This window comes from Clupea harengus, chromosome 7 (assembly GCF_900700415.2).
Source record: "Clupea harengus chromosome 7, Ch_v2.0.2, whole genome shotgun sequence".
Lineage (NCBI taxonomy): Eukaryota > Metazoa > Chordata > Actinopteri > Clupeiformes > Clupeidae > Clupea > Clupea harengus.
Window position 1 is genome coordinate 19,544,314 of NC_045158.1, and position 19,016 is coordinate 19,563,329.

At 40.1% G+C, this 19,016-nt stretch overlaps 1 protein-coding gene across 1 annotated transcript; it reads left to right on the forward strand.

Annotated features, from left to right (window-relative positions):
* Positions 1-9,422: 9,422 nt before the first annotated feature.
* Positions 9,423-16,694, forward strand: LOC122133011 (serine/threonine-protein kinase CTR1-like). The gene is made up of 6 exons (XM_042708182.1): positions 9,423-9,426; positions 9,762-9,851; positions 9,996-10,100; positions 10,284-10,472; positions 15,952-16,132; positions 16,430-16,694. The coding sequence occupies exons 1-6, from the start codon at positions 9,423-9,425 to the stop codon at positions 16,692-16,694; spliced, it is 834 nt and encodes a 277-aa protein (XP_042564116.1).
* The last annotated feature ends 2,322 nt before the right edge of the window (positions 16,695-19,016 follow it).

The window sequence follows — 19,016 nt, forward strand, 5'->3', positions numbered from 1 at the left end:
TTGTTTTGAAGTCATGGATATAGGCTACCCTTTGTTTTAGTTGTTTAGCAGCTTCAAATGAAAACACAGCACATTCAAGTGTGTAGGGATGAGGTCATAAGTAGAGGCATTTCAGAACCTGTTTGAGAAAGAGGAAGTAACAGACTCCGTCTGAAGGCACATCGTGTTCAGCAGGATACTCTACCAGCATGTTTGACAATGATCCGAATCTGTGAGACAAAGAAAAAGCAGGACTGTGTGTTTTAGAGAGAGATTACACTTGACAAAGAAACAGGTGAGATCATTTGGGGACGAAGATACACTGTATTGACTTATTTATGGCGTTTTCTGTGTGCGTGTGTGTGTGTTTATCTGTGTGTTTATGTCTCAGTGTGTGTATGGGTATGCATTTTATGATACATGGACAAATGTGTATATTTGTTTTATAATTTTATTTATGTTTATTTTATATGTTTATGGTTGTGTATATGTTAATATGGTTATGCATGTTGGCTTGTGAGAGTCTGAACATTTAGAAATCTTTAAACTGTCTTCAGGTTAAGCCAGTTTATCGAGGACCTGACACACCTCCACAGACACACACAAACCAGAGTGGGGGGAAAGGAAGGTAGTGCACTAGTAGTCCATCTCCACTAGAGTGCACTAAAGAGCAAACATGAAAGTAAATCACCTAAAGGAGCTGCCTCATTATCTTTGAGTGTGTGTTGGTTTGTCTCAGTAATAGTCGTGTTTAAATAATGCAGCCTATGCTTGTATAATTGTGAGAAAGGGAAGGAGAGCACGACAGAGTGGGTGGGCATTATGTGTAATATTGCACACCCCTACCCACAAACACACATACGCACCCAAACACAGCAAAATATATCATACAGGTAAGAGATTGTACTTGGCTGCAGTGGTCTGATGATGGACATGTGTGTTAGTGGTGATTAATGTTCTGATGATGGAGGAGTGTGTGTCAGTTGTGATTAATGTTCTGATGATGGAGGAGTGTGTGTCAGTGGTGATTAATGTTATGATGATGGAGGAGTGCGTGTCAGTGGTGATTAATATTCTGATGATGGAGGAGTGTGTGTCAGTGGTGATTAATATTCTGATGATGGAGGAGTGTGTGTCAGTTGTGATTAATGTTATGATGATGGAGGAGTGCGTGTCAGTGGTGATTAATGTTATGATGATGGAGGAGTGTGTGTCAGTGGTGATTAATGTTCTGATGAGGGCACAAGCATGTGTCCTTGAGGGCGGTGGTGGCTGCAGCCACACATCATCTGGGTTGACCAGTGCTGTGCTCACCTCCAGATATTGCTGTGGCCAGGCTGACGCAAGGATAATGATGGTGACCGCATGTCACTTCTGTCCATCAGATGCCTGTTCTCCTCCTACAGCTGCTGTAGTGTCTCCATCACCACTGGAGGACGTTGATATGAGTTTGGAGTCCTCTTGTATGCAGGGGCTGCTAATCTGGAGGTCAGGCGGCCACCTCCACACACTTGACCATAGTGTAGTGCCTGTGCAATACTCCCATCTGGGCTCTAGTTTCTGGAAGGCAGGTGTCTGACTGATGGAAATTGTATACAAAACCAAAGCTGACGTTCACTTTCTCATGAATAGTAGGATATTGTATTTGTTTGGTTTGTGTATGACCTATGAACATGTAGGCACATTTTGCAACAAATTAAATTGAGTGGCTTTTTTGCTGGCATGTGACTTTGGAGTCTTATATTTTGTTATAATTTTGTATCACATGTACATTGCCAATTTGATCTATTTTATTGAACTACTTTTTCTAAGTAGCTTCAGTTACCCAAACTAGATTTCTCCTTAGGGTAACTTTGCTGCAGTTCATCTTCTTCCAGTGTGCGGTAATTGGTAGCTTATGTTGCACTCCTACAGGCTGAGTGCAACAGGAGTGGAGATAAATAGTGCTTTTGAAAGACACAGGACAACGTGCTGCTTTCATCAGGTCGGTACCTGTAATGATATTTTTGACATTTTTGATGAAAGTCCTTTTGTCATGTCATTATCAAACCCATTGACTGTACCAAATATAACATTCCAGCAATTCAGAACAGGCATCACTAATGCCTTATAACACATCATTAATACTGAACACGTTTAATACAAAATACATTCAACATATATCACAGTTCAAAAACTACCTCAATAGTCCATCTTCGCACATAAAATTACAAGAAGTACATTGACAATAGTCAAACTATAAAGATCTCTCTTTTACGATCCTACTATGCTTAATGCAACAATAGAGATGGACCACACTTTTCTCCGTGCTAGCATGAAAATATTTAACGTGACTAGCAGTATTTCTACATTTGAAAATATATACAGTAATTGCCAATAAATTACAGTAAATGCCAATATAAAAACAAAGCCCTTAACTGCCCTGACGTAAATGTCACCTTAAATCAAGATATTTACAAAATACATAGCTGAGGAGTGGAGATAAATTGTGCTTTTTAAAATAAAGACACAGGACAACGTGCTGCTTTCATCAGGTTGGTAGCTGTAATGATATTAACACGTACCTATCTCCTGTATTAGGTAGCAGCACATTCTCAACACAGGTAGCTCCCTCTAGTGGTCACAAAAGGAAATACATTCGGAATCCCACTGTGTGTGCTTGGTAGAATGAGCTCATGTTGTTGTAGTTTCTGTATTCATGTCCAATTACCACACTTACAAAGCTATGCTATAGCTTTCCCAACACTGCTTCTCACTTTGTGACCTTTGAACCCCCTTTGCCACTGCACTGCTGTGCTTCTCCTGTTGTGAGGGAGCATCATTTTATGGCCACTGGCCAGTCCCTTTCAACACTCATTTTCAGAACTAATTTTGTAGACAAAAGAAATTCTGCCCATACAATAGACTTCTTAGGCCAACATTTATAATTCTGTGGCATGAAATTCAAAATCAACTATTATTATCATTCTGTGCCATAGAATGATCATTTTGTACACTTCGATATTGGTACTAGTGCTGTCAAACGATTAAAATATTTAATCGCGATTAATCGCATTTATGTCATAGTTAACTCAAAATTAATCGCGATTAATCGCACATTTTTATCTCTTCTAAATGTCCCTTTGTTTATTTATTTTTTCCATCATTTTATTTTTACTTTAATACCCTTATCAACATGGAAAAGTTGATTGGCTTGCTTTATGCAAATGTTTTATTTTATTGAAAACCAATATTGCCAAACAGGGCGGTACGAAATACAATTATAAAGTGCACATTTCAAGTAAACAAGGACTCAGCCTATAGTGCAGTTAAACCATGGCTTAATATTTTCTTTTTTTTCAAGTTTGCTGGGAACATAGCAGTCAGGCCTCTTATTTCAGAAACATTGAACCGTAACAGTTAGGTTACCAATAAAAGGTAAACCTACTACTTCTTTGCTTTCAGCCAGCTGCCTGTTGACATTTTCAGACAACAGTGAAGCTTGCTTCTTTTGCACAACACAACTTTTAAAAGTAAGTTCCATTCAGAAGCTTTTTATCATCCATTTCGCCGTATCGCGCTCACCATTCACTCAAACCGTAATGTTAGCCTACTACACAGTTTGCGAGGCCAAAAAGAATGTTACTCTAAAAAAAAAAAAAATCGCTTTAATCTCGCGATAAAAAAATGTACGGGGTTTAAATGGGTTTACGTAAACGCCGTTAATAACGTGTTAAACTGACAGCACTAATTGCTACATTAAGGAAATTATGAGAAACACAAAAGGGCTTTGGTGATTCTGTGACAAAATGTCAAAATGTTTTAATAAGCATCCTGTCCGCGAAAGCAAAGGCTGGTTGAATTGTTGTGGACAAGTATATTGCTAAAATTATAATATCAAGATACTAAGTACAGCTCTGGAAAAAATTAGGTGTGCTGTTCTGTTGTTGTTTGTACAGGGAAATGGCGCCATCTAGTGGTGTAGGATGCCAACTGAACAGTGGTGTCGTTCCTTCTGTATTTCCGTGGTCACAACATGATACATGGTTAAGTTAAGCAGACACATTTTTTCCTGCTCCGATGTATATGGCCAGAAAACGTTTGTCTGTAAGTGTTGTCTTGATAGCAGTTGATCAGTTATTGCTTGCAAACATTGCTTCTTGTGGAGGCCATTTGTAGTGAACTGAAGTTTGTTTAAATTGTGAATATGCTAATCGCTAACGAGGTCTCTGGAAAAAGTATTTCCTATATTTTAAATACAAAATACATGTATTGTATTTTGTTACATTTTCTGGCACCAGTATTTTGTATTTTATTTTAATACATTTATTTGAGGGGTATTTTGTATTTTGTATCAAAACACATTTTGATTTTACATCTCTGGCCGTTGGGTGCCTATGCCACACCTGGCATAACAAGTCAAGCAGCTCGGCTTTGTTTGATGGCTTGTGACAATCTATCTTCCTCTTGATCACATTACAGAGATTTGCAATGGGATTCAGGTCTGGAGATTGGGCTGGCCATGACAGGGTCCTGACCTGGTGGTCCTGCATCCACACTTTCACTGACCTGGCTGTGTGGCATGGAGCATTGTCCTGCTGAAAAGACCACTCCTCAGAGTGGGGGAACAATCAGAGCAGAAGGAAGCAAGCTTTCTTCCAAGACAACTCTGTACTTGGCTTGATTCATGCGTCCTTCACAAAGACAAATCTTCACGATTCCAAGCATGCTCAAACACCCCCAGATCACAGATCCTCTGCCAAATTTCACAGTAGGTGCGAGACACTGTGGCTTGTAGGCCTCTCCAGCTCTCCGTCTAACCATTAGATGGCCAGGTCTTGTTGATGAAGGGGACTTTTTCCAGCTTTGCACGACTTCAGCCCTGCACCAAGGAGCCTGTTTCGAACTGTCCTCGCTGTGCACTTCACCCCAGCTGCCGTTTGCCATTCTTTTTGGAGGGCACTTGATGTCATCCTATGGTTGTTGAGTGACATTCGAATGAGTTGAGATGAGTTGAGTCCCGGTGAGTTGAGAGTCGTTTTCGTCCTCTGCCGGTCTGTGGCTTTGTTGTCCCTAATCTCTGCTGCTTGACCTTGTTCTTATGAACCGCCGTCTTTGAAATTTTAAGGATGGAAGCAACCTGACACTCAATGTATCCCTCTGCCAGTAAAACCAGAATTGAACCCTTTTTTTCCTTACTCAAAACTTTTCTTTTTAACTCTTGGCATGCTCAATAGACACTTTTGTTTTGGTTACAGCCGCAACACGCGTCGTATGCTGTACCCAGGATCTGTAAAGGCACTCTTTCACGGTACAACATGCACCGTGTAGCTCAGTTTAATTGATTGTGGGGATTTTGTATGTGTTTAGGTATGATGAGTTACGTTTAGTTATGTTGGCTGCAGACAACTAATTCCTTAAGGTAGTTTGGAGCCAAGTCGTAATTTGAAATCAAGAGTAATTTGAAATCAATTCTACTTTTGACAGGGAGCTAATGTAGACAAGTGTAGGCAAGTACAAGTTTTAGTTCTAGTGAGTCTGTGGACAGCATCATTCTGTATATGCTGGAATCTCTTTATTGAGTTGTTGCTACATCCGGACAGGAGAACATTGCTGTAATCTATAGTTGCAACGTAATACAACCGTTGATTAGTTGCTCTGCATCTGGGAGGGATAGGACTTTTCTAATTTTGGCAATATCAGCAGGTGGGCAAACTTTTCAGCTATCAAAAATAAACATGCATTTACACAGCACAAGTGTTATTTCCATTCCTTCTGTCACATTTATGTTTGTAATATTTGTTGAAGCAACTGTTACCAGATCTCTCTTATTGATACTGAAAGATATCGTTGGGGCTGGGTGGAAATGCTAAACGGAAGATTAGTGTATTCTGACAGATTTCCTGTGAAAACACACTGTTATACTATAATACAACAGACCTTCATTTTAGCTCTGACGTTGCGGTTGTGTAATTTTTGTAAAGAACACGATTGAATGCCGGTCTGATGGGTAGGCAGGGTGACAGTTTTTTTCTCCGTAACAGACCTCGAGCACACACAACATGCTATGATGGATAGAGATCAGGAAATATAGTCCATAGTGTAGTTCCTCTTCTTTGTTGGAATTGTCTTCGAAGACTGCGATGTCTCCTCAATTGCCCTTGCTCCATTATCTCACCACACGTAGCGGTTGGTGTCTCTACGATGTTCTTTTGTTCTTTCTCCAACACAACAGACTCAGCATACAAGTTAGATTTTAGTTCTAGTAAGGTAGAATACACAATTTAGCATAATAGGTGTGTCTGGGGGTAAGGCGTAAGTTGGGGGCATGATAGGAAGGGTGAACAGCATGGGGTCTACCTAGATACTGTATGAAAAGGTGTGAATGTCAGCAGACAGGGAAAGTCTTACTGAACAATTGTGTGTTAATGAAGGTGGCGTGAATGTGATACATTCTTGTGGGGAAGGAATTCATATCAGTTGAAAGTATATGAAAACCACGGATATTCTTCAGTGAAACACTGAATAATTTAATTTGACAATGTGGATGACAAAACCATAGGCAGGTGCATTAATATGATGTTGCATGATGTTCAGTTTCTTTAGCAGTGTCATGATGTCTGTTTCCAGGTGGTGCTCCATATATCTCAGACATGAGGATTGTACTGCTGGGAAGCAGATGGGAGGGGAAGAGTTCATCAGGAAACACCATCCTGGGAAGAGTGCAGATTGATACCTCAGGAGAAACAGCTGAGTGTGTGAAGAGAGAGGGACAAACAGCAGGGAGACACATCACTGTAGTGGAAGCACCCGGATGGTTTTGCAATCTTTCTGTAGTGAACACTCCTGAATGTATAAAACAAGAGATTGTCCTCAGTGTGTCTCTGTGTCCTCCAGGACCCCATGCTGTCCTGCTGGTCATTAATCCGATAACGTCATTCACAGAGACACACAGAAGAGCAGCGCATGAACACCTGGAGCTTCTGGGTGAGAGAGTCTGGAGTCACACTATAGTGCTGTTCACCCGAGGGGACTGGCTGGGAAACACAACCATTGAGCAGCACATCGAGAGAAAAGGAAAAGCTCTGCAGTGGGTTGTAGAGAAATGTGGGAACAGGTATCATGTTGTAGAGAATAACAAGAGCGATGGTGGCCAGGTGACAGAGCTGCTGGAGAAGATAGAAGAGATGGTGGCAGGAAACAGAGGCCATCACTTTGACTTTGATGCAAAGATTATGGATGAACTGATGAGGAAGAAGGAAGATGACAGAAGAGCAGAGGAGAGGAAGATGAAGGTGCAGAAGCACAGAGAGACTCTCAGATCATCAGGTGAGAGAAATGTTCAGCTGTCAGACCTGCACATTTTCATTCCACAGTTCTTATTTAATTCATTCATTCTCTCTTTCTCTTCCTCTACCTATTTATCTATCTCTCCTTCTTTAAACACAAATACATAAATGCATGCACACACATACCCCCCCCCCACACACACACACACACACACACAGACAGACAGACACACACACACAGACACATATAATCGGACACATTAATGTTTTTAATATTATTGTATACACATACAGTAAGCCAACTGTTACCTCCCTCATTGTCACGAAACACAAAGCAAACAACCCTAAAACACATCTACATGCGTGAAAACACTAGCCTGACGATGTCATACTCATAATTCTAGTCAGAATATGAGTCTGATACTGCTCCATTGGGCTGTGATTATGGGGCGTGTTTCAACCGAACCAGGAAAAAAATTGCCTCTTCGCTCAATTGGATAGACCTACAACCAATCAGAGCAACGTAGTATGTCATCGGGGCCAGCTGATAAATTAAACTTTTACCGAATCCCTTAGGAAGGACGGCAAAAACATCTTTTCGATCGACAAATGCCTTGTTCGCGTTTCTCTGTTCCTCTTTCAAAATGAATGCGCTGTCGATGAACAGTCTAAAACAGACTCTACCCATCTCAGCTCTCCAGCGGCAGCAATGTTTGTTGTAAAAAAATTCAACTCAAGCACTCTTTGGTGACGTGGTTGATTACGTTACTGTTGATCATCTGTCCATCATTGTATAAAGCCCGCCCTGACAATTTGATTGGTCCGAACATTTTTTTGTTCGGACATAGTTTCTCCCCAACCGAGCAATGCCAGACCGAACTTCCCAACCTCAAATGTTGTGGGCGGGGCTAAGTTCGTTCTGGCACACAGGCTATGTAAACACACAAGATCAGAGATAATTTGACAATGTTGATGATTATTCTGTTACAGTAAAACCATAGGCAGGTGCTTTCATATGATGTTGCATGATGTTCAGTGTCTTAAGCAGTGCCATGATGTCTGTTTCCAGGTGGTGCTCCACATATCTCAGACATGAGGATTGTACTGCTGGGAAGCAGACGAAATGGGAAGAGTTCATCAGGAATCACCATCCTGGGAAGAGAGGAGTTTGATACCTCAGGACAAACAGCTGAGTGTGTGAAGAGAGAGGGAGAAACAGCAGGGAGACACATTACTGTAGTGGAGGCACCTGGATGGACTGGCAATTTTTCTGTAGAGAACACTCCTGAATGTGTTAAACAAGAGATTGTCCTCAGTGTGTCTCTGTGTCCTCCAGGACCCCATGCTGTACTGCTGGTCATTAATGCGACTCAGTCATTCACAGAGACACACAGAAGAGAAGTGCAGGAACACCTGGAGCTTCTGGGTGAGAGAGTCTGGAGTCACATTATAGTGCTGTTCACCTGTGGGGACTGTCTGGGAAACACAACCATTGAGCAGCACATCGAGAGAGAAGGAAAAGCTCTGCAGTGGGTTGTAGAGAAATGTGGGAACAGGTATCATGTTGTAGCGAATAAGAAAAGCGATGGTGGCCAGGTGACAGAGCTGCTGGAGAAGATAGAAGAGATGGTGGCAGGAAACAGAGACCATCACTTTGACTTTGTTGCAAAGATTATGAAAGAACTGATGATGAGGAAGAAGGAAAATGACAGAAGAGCAGAGGAGAGGAAGATGAAGTTGCAGAAGCACAGAGAGACTCTCAGATCATCAGGTGAAAGAAATGTTCAGCTGTGGAACCTACAAATGTACATACCACAGCTCTTATTTACTTCGTTAATTCTCTCTGTCTCTCCCTCTCTCATATTCTCTTTCTCTTCCTCTTTCTCTCTCCCTCTATATATCTATCTGTCCTTCTTTAAACACAACTACATAAATACAAGCACACACATACCTCCACCCCCCCACCCCCACACACACACACACAGATAGATATACGTAATCATACACATTAATGTTTGTAATATTATTGTATACAGATGAGGCAACTGCTACCAGATTTCCCTCATTGTCACGAAACACAAAGCAAACAACCCTAAAACACATCTACATGCATGAACACACACAAGATCAGAGTTCATTTGACAATGTGGATGATTATTTTGTTACAGTAAAACCATGGGCAGGTGCATTAATATGATGTTGCATGATGTTCAGTGTCTTTAGCAGTGTCATGATGTCTGTTTCCAGGTGGTGCTCCACATATTTCAGACATGAGGATTGTACTGCTGGGAAGCAGAAGGAATGGGAAGAGTTCATCAGGAAACACCATCCTGGGAAGAGAGGAGTTTGATACCTCAGGACAAACAGCTGAGTGTGTGAAGAGAGAAGGAGAAATAGCAGGGAGACACATCACTGTAGTGGAGGCACCTGGATGGATTTACAATTATTCTCTAGTGAACACTCCTGAACGTGATAAACAAGAGATTGTCCTCAGTGTGTCTCTGTGTCCTCCAGGACCCCATGCTGTACTGCTGGTCACTAAGGCAAATAAGTCATTCACAGAGACACACAGAAGAGCAGCGCAGGAACACCAGGAGCTTCTGGGTGAGAGAGTCTGGAGTGACACTATAGTGCTGTTCACCTGTGGGGACTGGCTGGGAAACACAACCATTGAGCAGCACATCGAGAGAGAAGGAAAAGCTCTGCAGTGGGTTGTAGAGAAATGTGGGAACAGGTATCATGTTGTAGAGAATAACAAGAGCGATGGTGGCCAGGTGACAGAGCTGCTGGAGAAGATAGAGGAGATGGTGGCAGGAAACAGTGGAGGGTGGAGTATGGAGAACCCTCCTAAATGTCAGTATATATTTTTTCACGTCTTGAAAATTACCAACTTGTAGGTAGATGTATATTTAAGTTTAACATAATATGAAATTTGTTGATGAAATACAAATATTATATGGAAATGAATTACAGTGCTATAATATCGATTGAATGTGCCTGACTGTTATTAAATCGATACTTCCCCTGTCTGTACAGTTACAGAAGGCCGTCCTGATGACTACTCAAGTGGAGATGCTGGATATGACTCTGTTAAATCAGGACTTGAATCTGAGCTCATAAAGCCTGAGAAGCAGCTGAGCGCTGCTGGCTCTGCTCAACGTTTTGGACAACAGAAGCCTCCCTTGAGACCAGCACATAGAAAAGCACCATGTGCTGAGCGGAAAGGTTAGTGTAAAGTTTTTAGTTTTTTTCAAAGTTAGCTTCCAGTTGAAGTATCTTCAAACGTTTTTCCATATCAAATACGAAACAGTAAAACAGTTGCTCAAATCAAGCCCTCGTAAAATTATACATTTCTCATGAACACATAAAATATGTAATGCATATGCAGTTGTAAGTGGTACTGTACCCACGTTTGTAACGCTTTAGAAAAACCTTTGTTGATAAACCGTTTATGAAGCATTTGTTCACAGTCTGTTCATTATTTACAAATAATTATTACAACATTTATAAACGTTAGTTCACTATTTATAAATGAGTAGTCATGTATTTATGAACATGTTTCAAATTATTTTCTAATGATTTATAAGATCATTTATAAAGTATATGATAATGGTCTGCTCACATTTAATAAATCCTTTATAAATGACAAATCAACCAGTTATACAATTATTTACTAATGATTTGTAAGATAATTTATAAAGTATGTGATAATGGTCTACTCACCATTTATGGGTCATTATGAATAACCTTAATCACGCATTAGCTATTGTCTAATTCATGAGTGAATTCATAAATGTTAGCACATGTAGCAATACCTCAGTTGATGCTTAACATAGGTCTTTAGAAACCATTTATTAATCATGAGTAAAGTGTTTTGCAGTGCTTAATCTAAAGCAGGCACTATCTATACTGTATAAACATTTATAAATGGCCCGTTACGGAAGGGCATACTTTAGGAACCATTTACTAATCAATAGTAAAGTGTTTTGCAGTGCTTGATCTAAAGCGGGCACTATCTATACTTTTAAACATTTATAAATGGGCCGTTACTCAGGGACATACCATTAGTAGACACACCTGGAGCAAAGTCTCAGAAAATGACCTCAGACATTAAACATATCAATGGCAAAAACACACAACAAAGCGTCGAGGAAATAAAGTGAAATATTAATTGGAAAAAAAAATACAAAAGTACAATCTTTAAAAGGACACAGGGGCATATACAGTGACCGGCGAAAGTCTTCGTACAGTTTCAAAATGTCCACTCTTTGTTGCCTTACTGCATGAAATTAAGACATACTACATCATCAAAAATGAAAAACTAGAATAACTGGGATTGATAAATGCACACCCGCACACCAGTCACATGCAGGAGGGAGTCGGGACACCTCACAATGGACTGTGTTCGTACTCGGTCTGGTGCGATTTATGCATGTCGGGTAGACAGCTGATACAAGTGAATGCAAGCTATCAATAGCTGTTGATGGCAAGCTAGCTAGCACTAATGTTAGTAGCTGGTTAGCTAGCTAACCACTGCAGCTCAGCAAGGAGCAGTAGCTTGGCTTGCTAATTACCGGTATAAGAAGTGTCCGCTTCGTCCTCCTCAACCGATTCATCAATCACACAATGACCTCTCTTCATGGTGTTCAGGTGTCTAGAAAGTGTGGCTACCTTTGAGGTTGTACCAGACCGAGTACGAACAACGTTCCATTGTGAGGCTAGGTGTCCTGATTCCCTGTATGTGACTGGTGTGCGGGTGTGCATTTATCAATCTCAGTTATTCTAGTTTTTTCATTTTTAATTAATTTTATAGGGTACAATGTGTAAATAACTGTGGAAAAAGTCAGATGTAATATGTTTTAATTTCAGGCTGTAAGGGTGGACATTTTGAAAACTGTGTGTAGACCTTCGCTGGCCACTGTCTATGCCCCTGTGTCCTTTTTGAGATTGTACTTTTGTATTTTTTCTAGTGCTGTCAAACGATTAAAATATTTAATCGTGATTAATCGCATTTATGTCATAGTTAACTCAAAATGAATCGCGATTAATCGCAATTTTTTTTCTAATCCAAATGTCCCTTCGTTTATTTATTTTTTCCATCATTTTATTTGTATTTTAATGCCCTTATCAACATGGAAAAGTGGATTGGCTTGCTTTATGCAAAAGTTTCATTTTATTGAAAACCAACACTGCCAAACAGGGCGGTACAAAATAAAATCATGAAGTGCACATTTCAGGTAAACAAGACCTATAGTGCAGTTAAACCATGGCTTAATATTTTCTTTTTTTCAAGTTTGCTGGAAACATAGCAGTCAGGCCTCTTATTTCAGAAACAATGAACCGTAACAGTTAGGTTACCAATAAAAGGTAAGCCTACTACTTCTTTGCTTTCAGCCAGCTGCCTGTTGACATTTTCAGAAAACAGTGAAGCTCGCTTCTTTTGCAAAACACAACTTTTAAAAGTAAACTTTCCATTCAGAAGCTCTGTATCATCCATTTCGCCGTATTGCTCTCACCATTCACTCAAACCGTAACGTTAGCCTACTGCACAGTTTGCGAGGCCAAAAAGAATGTTAATCTAAAAAAAAAAACGCGTTAATCTTGCGATAAAAAAATTAATAACGCGTTTAACTGACAGCACTCATTTTTTCTAATAAATATTTCACTTTATTTCCTCAATGCTGTGTTGGGTGTTTTGCCATTGATATGTTTAACATCTTAACGTCTGAGGTCATTTTTGGAGACTTTGCTGCAGGAGTGTCTACTAATGGTATGTCCCTGAGCAGTGGCCGCTTCTGAAGAAATTCTCAGGGGGGGCAATTTTTTTTGATAATAATTAAGGCAACCCATTCAGTAGGTACATTAAGTTAGCTGATTAACTCATACAGCAATACCTTTTTGTCCACTATTGGCAGCACACAACAGTAATATGTCCCCTCTTGCTACATAGCTAGAGTAGCAAGTTACAGGTGGAAAGCTATGGAAGAAAGTTGCATCCAGGAGCCTTCATAAGCAAACATGATGTGGCTCCACATTAAATTATCCCATTTTTTCATTATCCACGTGTCTCAAATGTTGTATGATGTAACATAGCTTAACAGGACACATAATATGTCCAGTAACAACATAAAGAAGGGGTAACATAAGTCAAAACCAACAATATTTATTGTCTGATCTTGAAAGTATTGGCTTACAAAAGCAAAATAAGTCATCACATAAAAAATTATTCAGTGTTAGTGCAAGAAGCGAACTGTGAAACACACTGTGAAACCTATGAAAAGTGACAGTGGTATGAGAAATACAGACCGCGTTAGCCACGACCGCGATTTTCTTTCGTTCCAATTCTTGGATGTAGGATTTCCCTCCCTTTGTAGAAACCTGTTGAATTGATACATTTGGTCTAGGAAGTCCTAATTGTTTTCTTGTCAATGTATCTTCATTATTACGCCGACTAAAAAGGAGTTTCTGTCAAAGAGCGAATCGAGTTATTGCACTGAACAGGGGCCATCTTGACAGAATATGCCTCTGTCGAGCTGTATGACGTTCGTATAGGCTTTTACGTCCATTACTTATGACACGACATGGAGGGGCGAGCCCTCCCGGAAGCCATAGAGAATGCATTGAGAGTGTCGCTACACGATGGTAGTCCTTTGGGGGATCGTAGTCCCTCACATTGCGCATGCGTCATTTTGCGACACTGTCGACTGCTGTCGACAGTGAAGCCACGCACGCATGCGTCACAACGACAGATCCGTTTGGAGAAAAGCGACGAAAGGCAGTTTTTTGAAAACATGACCATTTATTTAAAAACAAAGAAGATGTCACAGTGGACAAAACAGATGAGGTGGAGGATCAAAAAGTCTCTCCCCAGTTTCGTTTCATATGTTGACGTAGAGCCTTATGCAGTTAGCCGTTTACAACATAATTAAATATAACATTAAATATACCCACATCATGCGTTAAGACAAGCCCCATATGTTGACGTTCAAATCGTTTACAACATTATTAAATATTACGTTAAATAAACCTACATTATGCGTTAAGACAAGCCAGATATGTTGATGTTGATGTTGAGCCTTATGCCGTAAACCGTTTGTGTCTGAGCATGCGCAATTTGAGGGACTACGATCCCCCAAGGACTACCATCGTGTAGCGACAGAGAGCTCTGTTTTGTGAAAAAAAATGGATTTAACATGGGAGTCAATGGGAGAGGTCTGGGGCGATTTTCATTTCGCCCAAAATCTCCCCAGAAGGGGCGGGGCCATTTGAAGCACGACTTTAGGCTGACTGAATGACTGTTACCTGATTCGACAATTCGCTTATTGGGCCGATACTTCGTTAAAATACTCGTACTCATTCTCGTTTTTGAATTGCCGATACCAAGCACCGATACCACTCAACAGTATTTCACTGCATCAAACTGGTTGGGCTATGCGGACACAAAATGTGATTTGTTATCCTACCTGACCTACCACTCTCTGCCGGACTAGTAAGTAGCTTATTTGCTGTCTTGTGTTGCACTTGCTTGATGTTTGACTGTGTTAGGAAAGTTTGTCATAGTGTCAAAGTATTTCAGTATACAGGTTTCGCTAAATTTAGCCGCTAGCATCTCGTTAGCGATTAGCAATTCCGTTGTGCTGCCTTAACGGCGATTTGGGCTCATTTTAAGATAAATGACGACGACAGGAGTGAGGCACAGTGTAAGATCTGCACTGCTACGGTGTTGAGGGGCGGAAAGGAAAGTACTCTGTTTAACACAAGCAATTTGATGCAATCTGAAGACGCACTGCATAGTGCTAAGTACACAGAGTTCACTGATGCTAGTGGCGCAAGACTGAAGCAACCAATCTTAACTGACCTCTTGCAAAAGAAAAAAACGCGCACGCACACACAGAGAGAGAGAGGTAGAGAGAAAGACTTATAGTGCCACATAGATTGTTTGTGTGCTTGAGCAGGAGACTCTTTTGATCCTTTTGTAACTGAAATGTGCTCTTGTGCTAATCCAGTAATAGTTCTGTTCACTTTTTGTTAAGCAGACTGTGTTGGTAACTATGCAGCAAATTGAATTGCCTTTATCTGGTTATATATTACATCTAATGTGATGATATTGTCTGTTTGAAGGCTTTTTTTTTGTTAAAACCAGAAAGCTCTGTTTATTTTTGGCTTAGGATAGCCTTCTGTTAATTTTGTACTATAGGCTTGACATAATCTGCAGAGGATAAAATAAAATCTGCCTCTAAATTAATTGCACTTTCATGGAGACCAAATCTAAAAAGTATCGGTATCGGTACTCGGTATCGGCAAGTACACAAATAAAAATACTCGTACTCGTATCGGTTTGTAAAAAAGTGGTATCGGTGCATCCCTATTATAAAGTATAGATAGTGCCCGCTTTAGATCAAGCACTGCAAAACACTTTACTAATGATTAATAAATGGTGTTAAGCATTAACTGAGGTACTGCTACATGTGCTAACATTTATGAATTCACTCATGATTTAGACAATAGCTAATGCATGATAAAGGTTATTCATAATGACCCATACATGGTGATTACACCATTATCACATACTTTATAAATGATCTTACAAATGCTTCATAAACGGTTTATTAACGAAAAGTGTTACCCATACGTTTGATAATAATAATCCTTAATTCTTATAATTATAATACTTTGTATGTTGTCATGTACCCACTTATTTTAGTCTTTGAAAGAAAGGTTCCATTTGTGGATGAGTCGACAATAACTGTAAATTATGATGAACGCATCGGACGTGGCTCCTATGGAACCGTTTACAGAGGATCATACCAGGGAACTCCTGCTGCTGTAAAGACTATAGAAATAGGAGACAATCCAGTGATTACAAATGAATTAATTATACCTTGGTAAGGCATTTGTATGTACACCTTCATATTTTACATTGAAGTGGGGCTTGTACCCTATGTAATTACAATTCATGCTATTGTGGTAGTGATAAGTAAATACAGTTCATACAAAATCAACCTGAAGCTATGGTTGTTACGCGTTTTATTTATTGGTCATTCTGGAGAGAATTTAATCTGAACAACAAAAATGCATACATACAGTAAAGATATGCTGCCTGAATGATCATTAGCCATCAGTTATTGTATCTAAAGTGTTATCACATAAAAATAGAGTCTTAGTCTTAATTCTTTCTTCAGGCGTTTGTCTCACCCCAACATCGTACGGATGATTGCTGTAGCCAGAAGTGAGACACACGTCCTCATTGCTAATGAGTATATCCATGGAGCCAATTTGCAGGAGGTTCTTTACAAAGACACTCCCATCAAGGTAGTGCATCATCATATTGGGTGTTTGGTGAAATACGTAGAAGGTGCTAGAAAGTTAGAGAACCCCTCAGAGATTCCTGAAAATCTGCATAAATATGACCTAAAGTGTAATCAGATCTTAATCTTAGACATCTAAACTCATAAAGAGTAGCAATTTGAATTTTAATTCACAATAGATGTAAAAAATGCTACTTGATTATTTTTTGGATTAACTGATCCCACATTAATTGACCATAGGGTGAAAAGGTATGTGAACCCTTTCTACCAATAACTGGTGTGAACACCTTTAACAATCAGTGAGCTCTTGATCAATCCTGCACAACAGCTGGGAGGATTTTGGCCCGTTCTTCCATACTGAGGTACTCAGTGATGGTAATGCGCTCTCTTACAGGAGCCCCCTGCCTTGTGTTCTATCACTATACATGTATGTATATCTGTTGGAGTCTAGACTTGGATCTGCTCGTCTAAAACCGCAAAATGTCCTCTGCCTTAACCATTCTTTGGTAGACCGACTTGTACGTTTAGAGTTCTTGTCTTTATAATGGACTCACCGTCTGATGAGTTCACTCCACATATGGATGCCCTAACTTTTTACTGGAAGTGGACTGATGAATTGAGAATTGAGTTGATGGCATGTCACCACTGAAAAGAAGTATGATTTTCGCTTTGTGCCAGGAAATTCTCCAGCAAGACCGTTAGGGCATCTATATGTGATGTGAAACTTAACAGGATGAGTGTTTCAGAAGGACAATGGGCCTCATTCTCGAACATTTTCTGAAATTTCTTCTGAAATGTTTCTTACGGACTTCGGAAAACCAACGTAAGAAAAAGATCTCTGCCAGAGTCATGAACGCCTGAAAATGTGTTCTTACACAGCCGAATTGTTCTCAGCTGTGCTCCCCCGAATGAGGTTTCTTAAATCTGAAGCGCATTCTCGTGCACCTGGATTTGCATACATGCCCCACCAGCTCCTTATAAGGGCACGCAACCGTAGTGACGTGTGCAGTCGGAATCGACTGAATCCACGCGAAAGCGAGTCATGTCAAAGCGTAAAGCGGGCACCGGTCGAGTAAACGCAGATCTAACTTCCCCGGTGCAAAGGTACAGGTACTGTTGCAGGATGTAGATATGTCCATTCTATTCCACTATGGCTATATCAACACGATTGAGTTTAGTGCTTATTTATTTATTCACTTACATTTGCAGTGTTCGTGTAGTTCTTTTATTTATTTTAGGACATCACGATGCCTCGTAGAATCATGACTATAAATGTGAAACGTAATTGTTAATGATACAAATATTCTCGTATTTATTATACGCTATATTATTATAATTATTTTAATCCGAGGATGTCTGTAGAGTTGATGTGAACGATTTTTCACAAATTCAGCCCTTAACCCTTCTAACACGGAGTGGCCCCGTGGGGAATCTGGTGGCTTTTTGCATTGGAGGAATTGCATTTAAGCAAACTCTGGGCGATTTACAACTGCTATTTCGTGTTCTGAAATTCTTCTGAAGTTCAGAACAAATCCCAGATGAGAAAACTTTCATGAATGCCAAATTTTCAAGAGTTCAGAAGAAATTCCTTCTTAAATTCATCTTAACTGCGTTCAAGTATGAGGCCCAATGACTCCCAACTGTTAAAGGCTCATGGACATGTTTGATTATAGTCACTGTTGTGCAAAGGGTTCACACCAGATACTGGAACCAGGGTTCACAGACTTTTTCACACTATGGTCATTTCATGTTGGATTGGTCAAGAGAGGAATACATGTAAGTAGAATGTAAAAAGTGTAAAAGTAGACACATTTTTTGTAGATGAATATCTCATTGGCTTCTCTTTATCAGTTTTGATGACTTAAGGCTGGAATATACTTCTACAACTCAGTTACTGCATGGTCACGCAGTTTCTTCGTCAGACTCGTTTACATTTATGGTTCTCCGACGGTTGTGGGTGTTTCAAAGCAATTAAAGCAAAGCCATTTAAAAAAAAAAAAAAGATGGCGGACCAGACTCTGTAGATGGTCGTATTTTTACATAAAAGTTGTTTGTTTGACTTTTTTTTGCTTAGATTTTTTAAACGTTACAGAGAAATAGACACTATGCAATTTAAAAAACCCGTTATTGTAACTGAAAAATATGTCTGAGGGGATTTGCAAGGTGTCTGAGCCAGCTACGAAATGTTAGCATGCTACTACCCACAAGGTAAACAGCCCTGGGGTCTCCGTGGGCTCTCGGTCATTTCGACGGACAGTTACAAATTTTGGGAGGTGTACGTCAGGCCACCGAGAGGTGCTCAGAGAGGGTTTGCAACGACGGAGAGGGCTCTCCATGTCTCTGTGTCTCCGTAAACGGACAACCATAAATTGGGCTTTAGATGAAGAGTTTAGGTGACATTTATGGAGATTTTCAGAAATTTCTCACGGGTTCACAGACTTTTTTGCACCACTATAAAAAA